Source organism: Mobula birostris, chromosome 17, assembly GCF_030028105.1.
Source record: "Mobula birostris isolate sMobBir1 chromosome 17, sMobBir1.hap1, whole genome shotgun sequence".
NCBI classification, from domain to species: domain Eukaryota; kingdom Metazoa; phylum Chordata; class Chondrichthyes; order Myliobatiformes; family Myliobatidae; genus Mobula; species Mobula birostris.
Window position 1 is genome coordinate 373074 of NC_092386.1, and position 18631 is coordinate 391704.

Here is an 18631-nt window from a genome sequence, read left to right on the forward strand (position 1 = left end):
GACTCCTAAGTCCCTCTGCACCTCTGATGTTTGAACTTTCTCCCCATTTAGATAATAGTCTGCACTATTGTTCCTTTTACCAAAATGCATTATCCTACATTTCCCAAAACCGTTTTTCATCTGCCATTTTTTTAACCAGTCTTCCAATTTGTCTAAGTCCTGCTGTAATGTTATTGCTTCCTCACCACTACCTACCCTTACGCCTATCTTTGTATCACCCTAAACTTTGCCACAAAGCCATCAATTCCATTCTCCAAATCATTGACAAACAATGTGAAAAGTAACAGTCCCAATAATGACCACTGAGGAACACCACCAGTCACTGGCAGCCAACCAGAAAAGGCCCCTTTTATTCCCATTCACTGCCTCCTGCCTGTCAGCTATTCCTCTATCCGTGCCAGTATCTTTTCTGTAATGCCATAGGATTTTATATGTTAAGCAGCCTCATGTGTGGCACCTTATCAAATGTTTTCTGAAAATCCAAGTAAGTGACATCCACTACCTCTCCTTTGTCCATCCCACTTGTTACTTCCTTGAAAAACCTTAAGAGATTTGTAAGGCAAGATTTCCCTTTACGGAAACCATGCTGACTTTGACTTACCTTATCATTAGTCTCCAAGTACCCCAAAACCTCATCCTTAATAATAGACTCCAACACTTTCCCAACCACTGAGGTGTGGTTAACTGGCCTATAATTTGATTTATTTTGCCTCCCCCCCACTTCTTAGAGAGTACAGTGACATTTACAATTTTCCATTCCTCAGGGATCATGCCAAAATCAAGTGATTCTTCAAAGATCATGACCAATGCATCTGTTATTTCTTCAGCAACTTCTCTCAGAACTCTAGAATGTAGTCCAACTGGTCTAGGTGATATAGTCACCTTAAGTCCTTTGAGTCTGTCTTGCACTTTTTCTTTGTAATAGCAATGGCACTCACTCTTGCTCCCTAAAACTCATGGACCTCTGGCACACTCTTAGTGTCTTCCACAGTGAAGAATGATGCAAAATACTAATTAAGTTCATCTGCCATTTCTTTGGCCCCATTACTACTTCACCAGCATTATTTTCCAGTGGTCCAATATCAACTCTCACCTCACTTTTACTCTTTATATAACTGAAAATGTTTTGGTATCCTGCTTTATATTATTGGCTTATCTCAAAATGGATGTATTGTCATTGGAGAGAGTCCGGAGGAGGTTCATGAGGACGATTCCGGGAATGAAGGGGTTAACACGAGGAGCGTTTGGCAGCCTTGGGCCTGTACTCACTGGAATTTAGAAGAATGTGTAGGTATCTCATTGAAACCTACCGAATGTTGAAAGGACTAGATAGGGTGGATGTGGAGAGGATGTTTCCTATGATGGGGGTATGCAGAACTAGGGGGTACTGCCTCAAAATTGAGGGGTGACCCTTTAGAACAGAACTAAGGAAGAGAGTGGTGAATCTGTGGAGTGCTCTTCCACAGACTGGGGTGGAGGCCAAGTCCATGGGTATAGTTAAAGCAGAAGTGGATAGATTCCTGATTAGTCAGGGCATCAAGTGATAGGGTGAGGAGGCAGGAGTGCGGTTGAATGGGATCCGGGATCAGCCATGCTGAAATATTGGAGCAGCCATGATGGGCTGAATGGCCTAATTCAGCTTCTATTAATATTGGTCTAATAAACCTTTTTATGTTCAGCTCCCAACTATGACCTTCTCTCAGCCTCAACTCAGTGATGCCCACATCATACCAACCAATCTGTAATTGTGCCATGAGTTCATCCTGCTTATTCCGAATGCTACGCGCACTTAAATACAACACCTTCGGTCCTGCATGCGTCACCTTTTTGAATTTTGTCTCTGTGGTACAATTTAACTCTTTGCTCTGTCTGTATTTGTACCCAATCATTGGCGTGTCCTTCATCCACTTGTAAACCTGCTAGCTCGTCCTCAGCTCTTTCATACTGGTCCTCATCCCCCTGCCATATTAGCCACTCCCAACAACAGATATGCAGAACATATCCATTAGATATATAGAATCAGAAAGAGTAGCAAATACAATACTCAGAGTGTTATATCTCAGTGCATGGAGTATAGATAGATAGATAGATAGATAGCTAGATATACTTTATTAATCCCAGGGGAAATTTGGTTTCGTTACAGCTGCACCAACCAAGAAGAGAGCGTAAATATATCTATACAAAAACCCCCAACAATCAAACAACAAAATGCGAACTATGCCAGATGGAAAATAGGTCCAGGACCAGTCTATTGGCTCAGGGTGTCTGACCCTCCACCAGAGGATCTGCACGTTCGATGGCCACAGGCAGGAATGACCTCCCATGCCGCCAAGTGTTGTATCACGGTGGAATGTGGCCAAAGTCCAACAGTAAAAAGTTCAATATCCAGTCTGCAAACACGTTCCTCTATCGTAATATACCCCAGATTGCACCATCCGTTGTTAGCCAGAACAGTAAGCACCCAATTCCTTTACGCTTACCGCTCTCAGTGCACTTCCAGTCAGCCGGAACGGTATTACCCACCGAACTCCTCTTCTCCAAAAGTCTCTGTTGTCTCAACCCGGTCCTCTTTCCTCGGCTTTGTGATCCCCCTCTGCATCCTCTGTGTGTTTTCCTCCGGATTTCAGCAGGGGTGTCCACCGCTCTGTTCGCTAAGCCGGCCGGTATTTGCTGGTCTGTAGAATACACAATGCGACCTTGCTTCTGTCCCGCGTGTCGGGATGTAACCATTTCCAGTGCTAAAGAAAACCCAAATAAAACTCTCTCTACCAGCATGTTAGAGAGGGTGCAGCTTCGACGTGTTACCGTGAGAAAAAAAAATACAAAAAATAATGTAAATTAAAAAGTAAGAAGAAGAAAGTAAGAATAGATCGGAACGGCTGTACCAGGCTGCATGCACGACCGGCGCATGTGCACTAAAACATCAAGGAATATGGAGCATGATCTTGTTGCACTATTACAGATTGTCAGGTATAATGTTGTGGCCATTACTGAATCATGGTTGGTAGTCATGGGATATTGTAGCTGGGAGCTGAATGTATAAGGTTACACGTTATATCGGAGGGATTGGAAGGTAGGCAGAGTGGGTGGTGTGGCTCTGCTGGTAAATAATGGCATCAAATCAGCAGAAAAATGTGACGTAGGACTGGAAGATGTTAAGTGCTTGTGGGCTGAATTCAGAAACTGCAAGGGTAAAAGGACCCTGAAGGCAGTTATATATAGACCTCCTAACAGCAGCTCGGACGTGGACCACAGATTAGAACAGGAAATAGAAAAGGCAGGTCAAAGCGCCAATGTTATGGTAGTCATGGGATATTTTAACATGCAGGTCGATTGGGAAAATCAGGTTGATAATGGATCTCAAGAGAGTTAGTTTGTTGAATACCTATGAGATGGTTTTTTAGGCAGATTGTTGTTGAGCTTACTAGGGGATCAGCTACACTGGACTGAATGTTATGTAATGAAGCAGATGAGCTTAGCGACTTTCAGGTAAAAGAATCCTTAGGAACCAGTGATCACAAACTGAGTTCAACTTGAAATTTGATAAGGAGAAAGTAAAGTCTGATGTAGCAGTATTTCAGTGGAGTAAAGGAAATTACAGTTCTATGAGAGAGGAGTTGGCCAAAGTAAATTGGAAGGAGCTGCTGGCAGGGATGACAGCAGAGCAGCAATGGCGCAAGCTTTTGGGGGACAAAATGAGGAAGGTGCAGGATAGGTGTATTCCAAAAACAAAGAAATACTCAAATAGTAAAATATGACAACCATGGCTGAAAAGGGAAGTCAAAGCTAAAGTAAAAGCAAAAGAAAGGGCATACAACAAAGCAAAAATTAGTGGGAAGACGGAGGATTGAGAAGCTTTTAAAAACCTACAGAGAGCAACTAAAAGAATCATTAGGAGGGAAAAGATGAAGTATGAAGCAAGCTAGCAAACAACATAAAAGTGGATAGAAAAAGCTTTTTCAAAGAATAAAAGAGAGATGAGAGTGAATATATGATCACAAGAAAATGAGGCTGGAGAAATTTCTGGTTTCTGGTCTGGTCACCAAATTATAGGAAAGATGTCAATAAAATTGAGAGAGTACAGAGGAGACTTACTAAAATATTTCCTGGGTTTCATCTCCTAAGTTACAGAGAAAGGTTGAACAAGTTAGGTCTTTATTCTTTGGAGTGTAGAAGGTTGAGGGGAGACTTGATAGAGGTGTTAAAATTATGAGGGGGATTGATAGAGTTGACGTGGATCGGCTTTTTCCATTGAGAATGGGGGAGATTCAAACAAGAGGACATGAGTTGAGAGTTAAAGGGCAAAAGTTTAGGGGGATCTTCTTTACTTTATGAGAGTGGTAGCTGTGTGGAATGAGCTTCCAGCAGAAATGGTTGAGGCAGGTTCAATGTTGTAGTTTAAAGTTAAATTGGATAGATATATAGACAGGAAAGGAATGGAGGGTATGGGCTGAGTGCAGGTCGGTGGGACTAGGTGAGAGTAAGAGTTTGGCATGGACTAGAAGGGCCGAGATGGCCTGTTTCCGTGCTGTAATTGTTATATAGTTATATGGTTAAGTACTAAAGGTGGACAAGGAGATGACAGATGAACTAAATGAGTATTTTGTGTCAGTCTTCACGGTGGAAGACACTAGCAGTGTGCCAGATGTTGAAGGTTGTAAGGGAAGAGAAGTGAGTGAAGTTACTATACCAAGGGAGAAGGTGCTGAGAAAGCTGAAAGACCTAGGGTACATAAGTCACACAGACCAGATGAACTGCACCCTAGGGTTCTGAAACAGGTAGAGGTCGATATTGTGCAGGCATTAGAAATGATCTTTCAAAAGTCCTTGGACTCTGGCATGGTGCCAGATGACTGGAAAATTGCAAATGTCACTCCATTCTTTAAGAAAGGAGGAAGACAGCAGAAAGAAAATGATAGACTGGCTAAACTGACCACAGCGGTTGGAAAGATGTTGGAGTCAATTGTTAAGGATGAGGTTATGGAGTTTTTGGTGACACAGGACAAGATAAGACATAGTCAGCATGGTTTCCTGAGGTGAAAACCCTGCCTGACGAACCTGTTGGAATTCTTTGAGGGGATGACAAGTAGGATAGATAAACAGGATGCAGTCGATGTTGTATATTTGAACTTTCACAAGGCCTTTGACAAAATGCCACACAGGCTTACCAAGTTAAGTATTACAGGAAAGTAACTGGCATGTTTAGAGCATTGGCTGATTGGTAGGAGGCAGCGAGTGGGAATAAAAGGATTCTTTTCTGCTTGGCATTCAATGATTAGTGGTATTCTGTAGGGGTCAGTGTTAGGATGGCTTCTTTTTATGCTGTAAATGAATGATTTAGATGATGGAATAGCTGGGTTTGTTGCCAAGTTTGCAGATGATACGAAGATATGGTGGAGGGGCAGGTAGTGTTGTGGAAACAAGTAGGTTACAGGAGGACTTAGATTAGGAGAATAGGTTAGAAAGTGGCACATGAAATACAAAGTTGAAAAATACATGGTCATGCACTTTAGTAGTAGAAATAAATGTGTGGACTATTTTCTAAATGGGGAGAAAATCCAGGAATCTGAGATGAAAAGGGACTCAGGAGTCCTTGTGTAGAATATCCTAAAGATTAACTTGTAAGTTGAGTCAGTGATGAGGAAGACAAATGTAATATTAACATTCATTTCAAGAGTTCTAGAATACAAGAGTAGGAGTGTGATGCTGAGGCTTTATAAGATACTGATGAGGCCTCACCTTGGGTATTGTGAACAATTTTGGGCTTTTCTTCAAAGAAAAGATGTGCTGCCTTGGAGAGTGTTCAGAGGTGGTTCCCAAGGATGATTTTGGGAATGAAAAGCTTATCATACGAGGAAGTTTGATGTCTCTGGGATTTTGATGGTTCACTGGAATTAGGAAGGATGAGGGGAAATCTCATTTCAAATGTTGAAAGGCATTGACAGAGTAGATGTGGAAAGGATGTTTCCCATGATTAAAGCCTCACCACATATCTACAAATTGTATACTATGCACTTAGTTAGAAGAGACATGATGAACTTGGGCGCTGCACCATGTGCCTGGACCTGCCCAAGGCCTCCGCCTAAGGAAGGGCCGAGCTCAAAGAATCGGCCCCGGCTGGAGGCCAACATGGCCTCTGGCTCGAGTTCGGCGGGGCGGCGGCAGGCGGTGCCAAGGCGGCCAGCAAGAACAAGCTGGAGGAGAGGCTATACTTGGTGCTGTTGCAAGATCGAAGAAGATGGAGGTGCATAGCCACCAACCCCAGATTCAGGAAGGCACCCACTGACTGACTGAGATGACGTTGTAGCCATTACAGATTCTTGGATGCCTCAGGAGGCTGATGAGTGTGCCAGGCTTTAGTTGTTTCAAAAAGAACAGAGAGGGAGACAAAAGAGGTGGGAGCATGGTATTACTAATTAGGGATAGTGTCACGGCTGCAGAAAAGGAGGAAGTCATGGAGGGACGGTCTACTGAGTCTCTGTGGGTGGAAGTCAGAAACAGGAAAGGAGCAATAACTCTACTGGGTGTTTTTATAGGCCCTCCAATAGTAACAGGAATATCGAGGAGCAGATAGGGAGGCAGATTCTGGAATGGTGCAATAATAATAATAGGGTTGTTGTGATGGGAGATTTTAACTTTCCTAATATTGATTGGCATTTCCTTAGCACAAGGGGTTTAAATGTGGTGGAGCTTGTTAAGTGTATTCAGGAAGGCTTCCTGACACAATATGTAAATAAGCCAACTTGAAGAGAGGTTGTACTTGATCTGGTATTGGGAAATGAACCTGGTCAGGTGTCAGATCTCTCGGTAGGAGAACATTTTGGAGGCAGTGATCACAACTCTATCTCCTTTACCATAGCACTGGAGAGTGGTAGGAACAGACAATTTGGGGAAATATTTAATTGGGGTGGGGGAAGTATGATGCTATTAAGCAGGAACTTGGCATCATAAATTGGGAGCAGATGTTCTCAGGGAAATGCATGGCAGAAATGTGGCAAATGTTCAGGGAACATTTGCATGGAGTTCTGTATAGGTATGTTCCATTGAGGCAAGGAAAGGATGGTAGGGTTAAAAAACCATGGTGTACAAAGGATGTAGAGAATCTAGTTAAGGAGAAAAAAAACTTACAAAATGTTCAAGAAACTACTATTAGAGCTCTGGGAAATTATAAGGTTGCCAGGAAGCTTAAAAATGGAATTAGGAGAGCCAGAAGGAGCCATGAGAAGGTCTTGGCGAGCAGGATTAAAGAAAACCCCAAGTCATTCTACAAGTCTGTGAAGAGCAAGAGGATGAGCTGTGTGAGAATAGGACCAATCAGGTGCGATAGTGGAAATGTCTGAATGGATTCAGAGGAGGTAGCAGAGGTACTTAATGAATACTTTGCTTCAGTATTCACTAGGGAAAAAGACTTCGGCAATTGTGGAGATGACTTACAGCAGACTGAAACGCTTGAGCATATAGACATTAAGAAAGAGGATGTGCTGGAGCTTTTGAAAAGCATTAAGTTAGATAAGTCACCAGGACTGGATGAGATATGCCCCAGGATACTGTGGGAGGCGAGGGAGGAGATTTTTGAGCCTCTTGCAATGATCCTTGCATCATCAGTGGAGATGGGAGAAGTACCAAATGATTGGAAGGTTGCAAATGTTGTTCCCTTGTTCAAGAAAGTGAGTAGAGATAGCCCAGGAAATTATAGACCAGTGAGTCTGATTCAGTGGTGGGCAAGTTCTTGGAGATGATCCTGAGAGGCAGGATTTATGAACATTGGGAGAGACATAATCTGATTAGGGATAGTCAACGTGGCTTTGTCAAGGGCAGGTCATGCCTTATGAGCCTGATTGAATTCTCTGAGGATGTAACAAAACACATTGATGAAGGTAGAGCAGTGGATGTAGTGTATATGGATTTCAGTAAGACATTTGATAAGTTTCCCATGCAAGGCTCCTTCAGAAAGTAAGGAGGCATGGGATCCAAGGAGAACTTGCTTTGTGGATCCAGAATTGGCTTTCTCACAGAAGGCAAAGGGTGGCTGTAGATGGTTGATATTCTGCATGGAGGTCAGTGACCAGTGGTGTTCCACAGGGACCTGTTCTAGGACCTCTCCTGTTTGTGATTTTTATAAATGACCTGAATGAAGAAGTGGAAGGGTGGATTGGTGAGTTTGCTGATGACACAAAGGTTGGGGGTGTTGTGGATAGTCTGGAGGGTTGTCAAAGGTTACAGCAGGACATCGATAGGATGCAAAATTTTGCTGAGAAGTGGCAGATGGACTTCAACCCAGGTAAGTGTGAAGTGGTTCATTTTAGTAGGTCCAATTTGAAGACAGAATATAATATTAATGGTAAGTCTCTTGGCAGTGTGAAGGATCAGCGAGATCGTGGGGTCCGCGTCCAGAGGACACTCAAAGCTGCCGCGCAGGTTGACAGTTTTGTTAAGAAGGCGTATGGTATGTTGGCCTTCATCAACTGTGAGATTGAGTTCAAGAGCCGTGAGGTAATGTTATAAAACCCTGGTCAGACCCCACTTGGACTACAGTGTTCGGTTCTGGTCACCTCACTACAGGAAGGATGTGGATGCTATAGAAAGAGTGCAAAGGATGTTGCCTGAATTGGAGGGCATACCTTATGAGAATAGGTTGAGTGTACTTGGCCTTTTCTCTTTGGTGCAACGGAAGATAAGAGGTAACCTGATAGAGATGCATAAGATAATGAGGGGCATTGATCATGTGGATAGCCAAAGGCTTTTTCCCAGGGCTGAATGGCTAACATGAATAATTTTAAGGTGCCTAGGAGTAGGTACAAGGGGGATGTCAGAGGTAAGTTTTTCACACAGAGAGTGGTTGGTGCGTGGAATACACTGTCAGCTACGGTGGTGGAAGTGGATACAATAGGGTCTTTTAAGATACAGTGCATGGAGCTTAGAAAAATAGAGGGCTATGCAGTAGGGAAATTCTAGGCAGTTTCTAGAGTAGGTTTCATGGTCAGCTCAACATTGTGGGCCAAAGTGCCTGTAATGTGCTGTAGTTTTCTATGTTCTATATGCTAAGTTCTATGTTGAGTCACCTTGACAAGATGGTGTACAGCCCAGAGTTCTGAAAGAGCTGGTTGAAGAGATTGTGGATGCATTAGTAATCATCTTTCAACAATCACTGGATTCTGAAAAGGATCCAGAATACTGAAAAACTGCAAATATCACTCCACTCTTCAAGAAGGGAAAGATGCAGAAGAAAGGGAAGTACAATCTATTTTGTCTGACCTTAGAGGTTGGGAAGATGTCGGAGTTGCTTATTAAGGATGAGGATTCGGGGTACTTGGAGACACATGATAAAATAGGCCATGAGCAGCATGGTTTCCCCAAGGGAAAATTTTGTCTGTCAAATCTGTTGGAATTCTTTGAAGAAATAACAAGCAAGATACACAAAGGAGAATTGGTTGATGTTGTATTCTTGGATTTTCAGAAGGCCTTTGACAAGGTGTCACACATGAGGCTGCTTAACAAGCTGTGAACCCATGGTATTCCAGGAAAGATCCTAGCATGGAACAAGCAGTGGCTGATGGCAGGAGGCAAAGAGTGGGAATAAAGGCAGCCTTTTCTGGTTGGCTGCCAGTGACTAGTGGTGTTCCACAGGGGTCTGTGTTGGGGCCGATTCTTTTTACATTGTATGCTAATGATTTGGATGATGGAATTGATGGCTTTGTTACAAAGTTTGCAGATGATACAAATATTGGAGCGGCAGGTGGTGTTGAAGAAGCAGAGAAGCTACAGAAGGACTTGGACAGATTAGGAGAATGAGGAAAGAAGTGGCCAGGTGGAATACAATGTCTGGAAGTGTATAGTCATGCATTTTGGTAGAAGAAATGAAAAGGTTGACTATTTTCTAAATGGAGAGAAAATTAAAAAAACTGAGATACAAAAGGTCTTGCAATTCCTTGTGCAGGATTCCCTAAAGGTCAATTTGCAGGTTGAGTCTATGGTGAGGAAGGCAAATGCAATGTTAGCAGTCATTTCAAGAGAACTAGAATACAAAAGCAAGGATATAATGTTGGGACTTTATAAAGTAGTGGGGTGAGGCCTCATTTGGATTATTGTGTGCAATTTTGGGCCCTTTATCCTAGAAAGGATGTACTGAAACTAGAGAGGTTCAAAGGAGGTTCATGAAAAAGATTCCAGGATTGAATGGCTTCTCATATGAAGAGCGTTTGATGGCTCTGAGCCTGTATTCATTGGAATTTATAAGAATTGAATCCTGTTGAATGGGTGAAAGGCCTTGATAGAGTGGATGTGGAGAGGATATTTCCTATGGTGGATGAGTCTAAGACCAGAGGACACAGCCTCTGAATAGAGGGGCATCCTTTTAGAACGGAGATGAGGAGGAATTTCTTTAACCAGAGAATGGTGTATCTGTGGAATTATTTGCCACAGGCAGCTGTGGAGGCCAAGTCTTTGTGTATTTTCAAGGCAGAAGTTGATAGATTCTTGATTGGTCAGGGAGTGAAGGGATACAAAAAGAAGGCAGGAAATTGTGACTGAGAGGAAAATTGGATCAGCCATGATGAAATGACAGAACAGACTCATTGGGCCAGATGGCCTAATTCTGCTCTTCTATCTTATGATCTTAATGTCCCTCTTGCCCAATGGTAGTGACAAGAAAGTGATATGATCCGGATGCTGAGGAGATTTAATGATGGATTTTGCCTTCTTGAGGCAGCACCTTCTGAAGATATCAGCAGCAGAAGGCAGGGAAGAGTGTGTGGTGTACTGGGCAGAGACACCACTCACCTAGCTTCTTACATTCTTGCACATTTGAATTGCCATACCAGACAATGATGCAACCAGTTAGAATACTTTCAACAGTATATATGGAGAAGTTTGTTAGTGTTTGGTGACAAGATAAACCTCCTTAACCTCCCGAAAATGTAACTGAAGGGGTTTTGTTTATTTGAAATTTTGGAAAAGCTGTGCCAAACTGCCTCAAAAATTTACTTAGAACAACAAAAATTGAAGAAAGCACATCCCTCCCATTGCTGAGTTCCATAGAGACTGACCTATCACCAGCTGGCACTGAATACCACAGTTCAGGGCACTGATGATTCCAGGAGCTGTGCTGGACAGCAGTACAGCTGCTTCTGGGGACTAGCTTCCCACAACCTCTGCATTTCCATGGGTGAGTATGAAACCTGGAGCTATGTATCATATGATTATTTAAACCTTAGCAGGTTTTCCCACAAACTCTTACACTCCAATAAGAATAAACCCATCCAAGATCTCTTTACAACAGTTCTCCATTCCTGACAACATCCTAGTAAATCTCTTCTGTGCTCCCTCTGACGCTCTCACACCCTGGTGATCATAAATACATAGAATACTCTCAAGGCTGTTTGTGCAGTTGCAAAATATTGTTCCAACTCATATATCCAGGGTTTCAACCTATGAAGGAAAGCCTACCAAATGCCTTTTACACTGCCCTAGCCACCAGTGTTGATACTTTCAGTGAGCTACAGACTCACTGTACATCAGTACACCCTGCTATTTACCGAAGTTGTCCTACCAGAATTTGTCATCCCAATTGACAGTACCTCACAGTTATTTCAGATTAAGTTCCATCATCTACCACTCTGCCCAACTTTCATCCGATTTATGCTCCAATATGTCTTGAGGTAACCTTCTTTGCTATTTACAGCACCAATTTTTGCATTAGCAAATTTATTGATCAGCCCACCTTATTACAGTTTCATCTAAGTCAGGTGTCCCCAAACTTTTTTGCACTGCGGACCGGTTTAATATTGACAATATCCTTGCAGACCGGCCAACCGGTGGGGTGGGTGTTCAAGTAGGGTTAAACTCACCTCAAAATGTCTTTTACAGTTAGGGTTGCCAACTTTCTCACTTCCAAATAAGGGACAAAAGTAGCAGTCAAATCTCAGGACACTTTACCCCAGGAAAGACTACCATGACCATGAAGCCTTGCGCAGGCACAGGTGCGCATGCCTGTACGTGCCGATTTCTTCCCCCACAAATCGGTTTTGCCTTCATCTTCCCGACTATACTGTACATACATTATTTCTACTTTATATAAGCTGTGTATTTATCATATCTTTCCTGCTTTTACTATATGTTAATGTTATTTATTTTTGGTTTTATGTGTTATTTAAAGTATAAAGTATTTGGTATGATTTGTTAGGTTATTTTTTGGGTCTGGGAACGCTCAAAAATTTTTCCCATATAAATTAGTGGTAATTGCTTCTTCACTTCATGCCATTTCGGCACGAAAGGTTTCATAAGAACGCTCTACCTTAGCAGGGGAAATATGGGACAAGGGCAGCCCCGTATGGGACAAACCAATTTAGCCCAATATACGGGATGTCCTGGCAAATACGGGACAGTTGGCAACTCTATGTTCAAGTTCAACAGTGTGTGACCGGGAATGAGGAAAGGTACAGCTGACTCATATCGTTTCCTCACGGCCTGGTAGCACATGCTTTGCGGCCCAGTACCGGTCGTTGGCCTGGTGGTTGGGGGCCGCTGATCTAAGTCCTTCACATGCATTACAAAAATGAAGGTTCCAGCATCAGTTTCTGGATTAGCTAACACCATTTGGCAATGTTGCCTTTCCAAATATTATACAGTGATAGACATTATCTATGTACCTTCCAAGCATTGTATGAGGAAGTGAATTATGTAAAGAGGGGCATAAAGAGAAAACTTTCACTGAGAGCTCTATACAGCTCGATGAAGAAGGGTCTTGGCCCAAAATGTTGACTGTACACTCTTTTCCATAGATGCTGCCTGACTTGCTGAGTTCCTGTAGCATTTTGTGTGTGTTGCTGTACAACATTTGACAATTTCCATGTTCAGTCAATGAGATTATGTGTTGAGTCATTTAGTTTCTGTTGGGGTGGTCATTCACTGATTCTATTGTGTTTCTTGCATTTACTGTGATCGCTCACAAGAAAAGGAATCTCAGAGTTATAAATGGTGACACACAAGTACTTCGATAATAAAGTTATCTTGAACTTTGAGATAGTATCTGAAAATTGACCGTGTGTGCAGTCGATTTTTTGCCCCTTAGATGTTCTTTGTACAGTAATTGATGTAGCTCAACAAGGGATCAAGGTGGGGGTCTAAGCAATATCTAGTGTCATGGTGATGCTATCATTAACCGTATCTGTAGATTTCCAAATTGTTGACTCATGGTCAGTAATAATGATCTTTTGCATCTTTATTTATTTCAGAAATCAGTAAGGAAAAAGCAAATGCCCTTTTCATTAAAGGTGAGCTGGTGACCTTGAATCTTTTAATGGTGATTTCTGTACCTAAGGACAGTTAGTGGGTGGGTGTGTGCATGAGTGGGTGTTAGTGGGTGGGTGTGTGCTTGAGTGGAAGGGAGGAAAGAGTTTGTTTTGTTACTGTCGTTCTGTTGTTATTTGTTTTGTTCTGCTAAACATTGTGAGTATGTTATGTTGACAACACTTGCAGGCTGCCTCAACACATCCTTAGGTTGTGTTGGTTGTTACTGTGCATGTTAAATAAATGACCCTTCCACCCTGCATATTCATTAACCTAAGAGCCTCTTGATGCCTCTCGTATTTGCTTCCACCACTACACTAGGCAACACATTCCAGGCACCCTCCACCCTCGGTATAAAGAACTCCTTTGAACTTTGAACTTTCCTGCTGAAGCAAATTCATTATCTTACACCAGATCCTGGGAGTCAACACCTCCTCTGCAATTGGATCTTTGACTTCTTGACCAGCCGAGAGTAATCAGTAAGGATGGACAACGATACCTCTGTTAGAATTACTGTAAGCATTGGTGTCCATGAGGCTGTGCCCTCATTCTCCCCACCTTACTCCCTGTACACTCCTGACTGTGTGACCAAATTCTACACTGACTCCATCTACAAGTTTGCAGATGTAACCGTCGTAGTCGGTCATATATCAAATAATGATGAGTCAGAGCACAGAAAGGAGATGGAGAACTTAGTGGCATGGTGTCCATAAGACTATAAGATATAGGACCAGAAGTAGGCCATTCAGCCCATCATGTCTGCTCTGCCATACAATCATAGGCTGATCCAATTCTTCCAGTCATCCCCACTCCCTGCCTTCTCCCCATACCCTTTGATGCCCTGGCTAATCAAGAACCTATCTATCTCTGCCTTAAATACACCCAATGACTTGGCCTCCGCGGCCGCTCGTGGCAACAAATTCCACAGATTTACCACCCTCTGACTGAAGTAATTTCTCCTCATCTTTGTTCTAAATGGACATCCTTCAATCCTGAAGTCATGCCCTCTTGTCCTAGACTCCTCTACCATGGGAAATAACTTTGTGTCATGACAACAACCTTTCCTTCAATGACAGGAAGGCAAAATAGCTGCTCATTGACTTCAGGAAGGGGAGCAGTTTTACATGCTCCTGTCTGCGTCAATAGTGCTGAGACTTAGAGCTTCAAATTTCTAGTGGTGAATATCACCCAGTCATGTAGGTGTCGCAGCAAAGGTAGCTCACCAACACCTGAACTTCCTCAGGGGATTAAACGAATTTGTCATGCCCCTGTCAATCTTTACCTGTTGTTATTGATGCAGCATAGAAAGTGTGCTACCTGGATGCACAACAACTCGATAAGGCAACTGCTCTTTATGTGCCAGAGCTCAACATATCATGAAAACCAGACTCTGTCTATAACTCTCACTGCCTCAGTAAAGCAGTCACTATAATCAAAGACCACCTCCCACCCCAGACATTCTCTCTTCACTCCTCTCCCATTGGGCAGAAGATACAAAAACAGGTACCATCAGGCTCAAGAACAGCTTCTACCCCACCCCCGTCTTCTCTTCCCTCCTCCCTCTTGAATGGCTCAGGTGCTCCTCTTTTCCACAGCCCTCACTCTCATGCACATCAATTCATAGAACATAGAACAGTACAGCACAGTACAGGCCTTTCGGCCCACAATGTTGTGCCGACCCTCAAACCCTGCCTCCCATATAAGCCCCCACCTTAAATTCCTCCATATACCTGTCTAGTAGTCTCTTAAACTTCACTAGTGTATCTGCCTCCACCACTGACTCAGGCAGTGCATTCCACGCACCAACCACTCTCTGAGTAAAAAACCTTCCTCTAATATCCCCCTTGAACTTGCCACTCCTTACCTTAAAGCCATGTCCTCTTGTATTGAGCAGTGGTGCCCTGGGGAAGAGGCACTGGCTATCCACTCTATCTATTCCTCTTATTATCTTTTACACCTCTATCATGTCTCCTCTCATCCTCCTTCTCTCCAAAGAGTAAAGCCCTAGCTCCCTTGTTAATTCATTAACAAATTAACAGCATAGTCATAGTCATAGTCATACTTTATTGATCCCAGGGGAAATTGGTTTTCGTTACAGTTGCACCATAAATAATTAACTAGTAGTCAAACCATAAATAGTTAAATAGTAAAATGTAAATTACGCCAGGAAATAATATACAATATAATTTTTTATTTATTCATTTATGGGATGTAGGCGTCAGCAGCTAAGCTAGTATTTATTGCCCATCCCTAGTTGTCCTTGAGAAGGTGGTGATGAGCTGCCTTCTTGAACCGCTGCTGTCCTTGAGGTGAAAGTACACCCACAGTGCTGTTAGGGAGGGAATTCCATGATTTTGACCTAGTGACAATGAAGGAACAGTGATATGTTTCCAAGTCAGGATGGAGAGTGCCTTGCAGGGGGATTTCCAAGTGGTGCTGTTCCCAGGTAATACTCTGTAGATAAATCTCCCGGACCAGATTGAATGCACTGTCGTGTTCTGAAGGAAGTAGCTGTGGAGATTGTGGAGGCATTAGCAATGATCTTTTAAAAGTCAATAGATTCTGGCATGGTTCCGGAGGACTGGAAGATTGCAAATGTCACTCCGCTATTTAAGAAGGAGGCAAGGAAGCAAAAAGTAAATTATAGACCTGTTAGCTTCACATCGGTGGTTGGGAAGTTGTTGGAGTCGATTGTCAAGGATGAGGTTACGGAATACCTGGAGGCATATGACAAGATAGGCAGAACCTAGCATGGTTTCCTTAAAGGAAAATCCTGCCTGACAAACCTATTGCAATTTTTTGAGGAAATTACAAGTAGGCTAGACAAGGGAGATGCAGTGGATGTTGTGTATTTGGATTTTCAGAAGGCCTTTGACAAGGTGCCACACATGAGGCTGCTTAACAAGATAAGAGCCCATGGAATTACGGAAAAGTTACATACGTGGATAGAGCGTTGGCTGATTGGTAGGAAGCAGAGTGGGAATAAAGGGATCCTATTCTGGTTGGCTGCCGGTTACCAGTGGTGTTCCACAGGGATCAGTGTTAGGGCCGTTTCTTTTTACATTGTACATCAACGATTTGGATTATGGAATAGATGGCTTTGTGGCTAAGTTTGCTGACGATACGAAGATAGGTGGAGGGGCCAGTAGTGCTGAGGAAATGGAGAGTCTGCAGAGAGACTTGGCTAGATTGGAAGAATGGGCAAAGAAGTGGCAAATGAAGTACAATGTTGGAAAGTGTATGGTTATGCACTTTGGTAGAAGAAATAAATGGGCAGACTATTATTTAAATGGGGAAAGAATTCAAAGTTCAGAGATGCAGCGGGACTTGGGAGTCCTTGTGCAGGATACCCTTAAGGTTAACCTCCAGGTTGAGTCGGTTGTGAAGAAGGCGAATGCAACGTTGGCATTCATTTCTAGAGGAATAGAGTATAGGAGCAGGGATGTGATGTTGAGGCTCTATAAGGCACTGGTAAGACCTCACTTGGAGTACTGTGTGCAGTTTTGGGCTCCTTATTTAAGAAAGAATGATTCCGGGAATGAGAGGGTTAACATATGAGGAACGTTTGACCGCTCTTGGACTGTACTCCTTGGAGTTTAGAAGAATGAGGGGAGACCTCATAGAAACATTTTGAATGTTGAAATGCATGGACAGAGTGGATGTGGCAAAGTTTTTTCCCATGGTGGGGGAGTCTAGTACGAGAGGGCATGACTTAAGGATTGAAGGGCGCCCATTCAGAACAGAGATGCGAAGACATTTTTTTAGCCAGAGGGTGGTGAATCTGTGGATTTTGTTTTCACGGGCGGCAGTGGAGGCCAAGTCATTGGGTGTATTTAAGGCAGAGATTGATAGGTATCTGAGTAGCCAGGGCATCAAAGGTTATGGTGAGAAGGCGGAGGAGTGGTACTAAATGGGAGAATGGATCAGCTCATGATAAAATGGTGGAGCAGACTTGATGGGCTGAATGACCGACTTCTGCTCCTTTGTCTTATGGTCTTATGGTCTTATGATCTCAGTCATACAGATAGAGTGACTTAGGTTCTTGAGAACCAATTCAATTATAAAATTTTTGGCTATCTGGAATCCATTTCTTGCCTACCTAGACGAGACTAGGGGCAGATGAATAATTTCCCCCCAGTTGATTTCTCACCGCCCTCATTTGAGACTTAATGTTTAGCACTTTTGAGCACTTTGTACAATAGGCATCCCTCTAATGTTATGTTCCTTTTTTTTACTTTATTTTTACACATGTCTGAACTTGTATGTTCTTGTTGATTTCATTGTTTTTTGAAAATTTTGATAATTAAGTATATATAAAAAAGAAAAACGATCTTCCATGCTCCAGAGTGGCATGACACATGCCGGTGATAATAAACCTGATTCTGATTCTGGTTCTGAGAGACCTGTGCTGCAGTGTTGTATGACTCTGTGTACAAGTGAATTCATAGGACATTTAATTGGTAACATTATTCTAAATTCACAACTTTGTTACAAGCCCAACATTCTCAGGAGGAATAATCAGTGTATAGCTGGCAGTATATTTCCAGATGAATTTTATTTCATCCATTCCTAGGGTATGGGTTGTACTGGGAGAATCTGAATCGATTGCCTGCTTATTAAGGTCGTTGTACTGAGCAGGCAGAGTCCAATAGAACAGAAGTCAGGAATAGGATGACCGATTCATTATGGCCACTGTACAGAGCAGGCAGGCTCCATTAGGACAAAGGTCAGGAATAAGATGGCAGATGTTCTTCCCCGAAACAATCATAAGGTAATGTTAGGGATCTAGAAGATTATAAGGCTCGCAGGAAGGAGCTTAAGAAAGAAATTAGGAGAGCCAGAAGGGGCCATGAGAAGGCCTTGATGGACAGGATTAAGGAAAACCCCAAGGTATTCTACAAGTATGTGAAGAGCAAGAGGATAAGACATGAGAGAATAGGACCTATCAAGTGTGACAGTGGAAAAGTGTGTATGAAACCAGAGGAGATGGCAGAGGTACTTAATTAATACTTTGCTTCAGTATTCACTATGGAAAAGGATCTTGGCAATTGTAGGGATGACTTAAAGCGGACTGAAAAGCTTGAGCATATAAATAATTAAGAACGAGGATGTGCTGGAGCTTTTGGAAAGCATCAAGCTGGATAAGACACCAGGAGCGGATGAGGTGTACCCCAGGTTATTGTGGGAGATGAGGGAGGAGATTGCTGAGCCTCTGGCGATGATCTTTGCATCATCAATGGGGACAGCAGAGGTCCCAGAGGATTGGAGGGTTGAGGATATTGTTCTCTTATTCAAGAAAGGGAGTAGAGATAGCCCAGGAAATTATAGACCAGTGAGTCTTACTT

At 42.8% G+C, this 18631-nt stretch overlaps 1 protein-coding gene across 4 annotated transcripts in view; it reads left to right on the forward strand.

Moving 5' to 3' along the window:
- The window catches only part of LOC140211462 (serine protease 33-like), a 140798-nt gene that overhangs the window by 40290 nt on the left and 81877 nt on the right, over window positions 1-18631 (forward strand). For all 4 annotated transcript variants that reach the window (XM_072281160.1, XM_072281161.1, XM_072281163.1 and 1 more), the window contains one exon: window positions 13232-13270. In XM_072281160.1, coding sequence (XP_072137261.1) covers window positions 13232-13270 — 39 coding nt within the window. The remainder of the gene's footprint in view (window positions 1-13231; window positions 13271-18631) is intronic.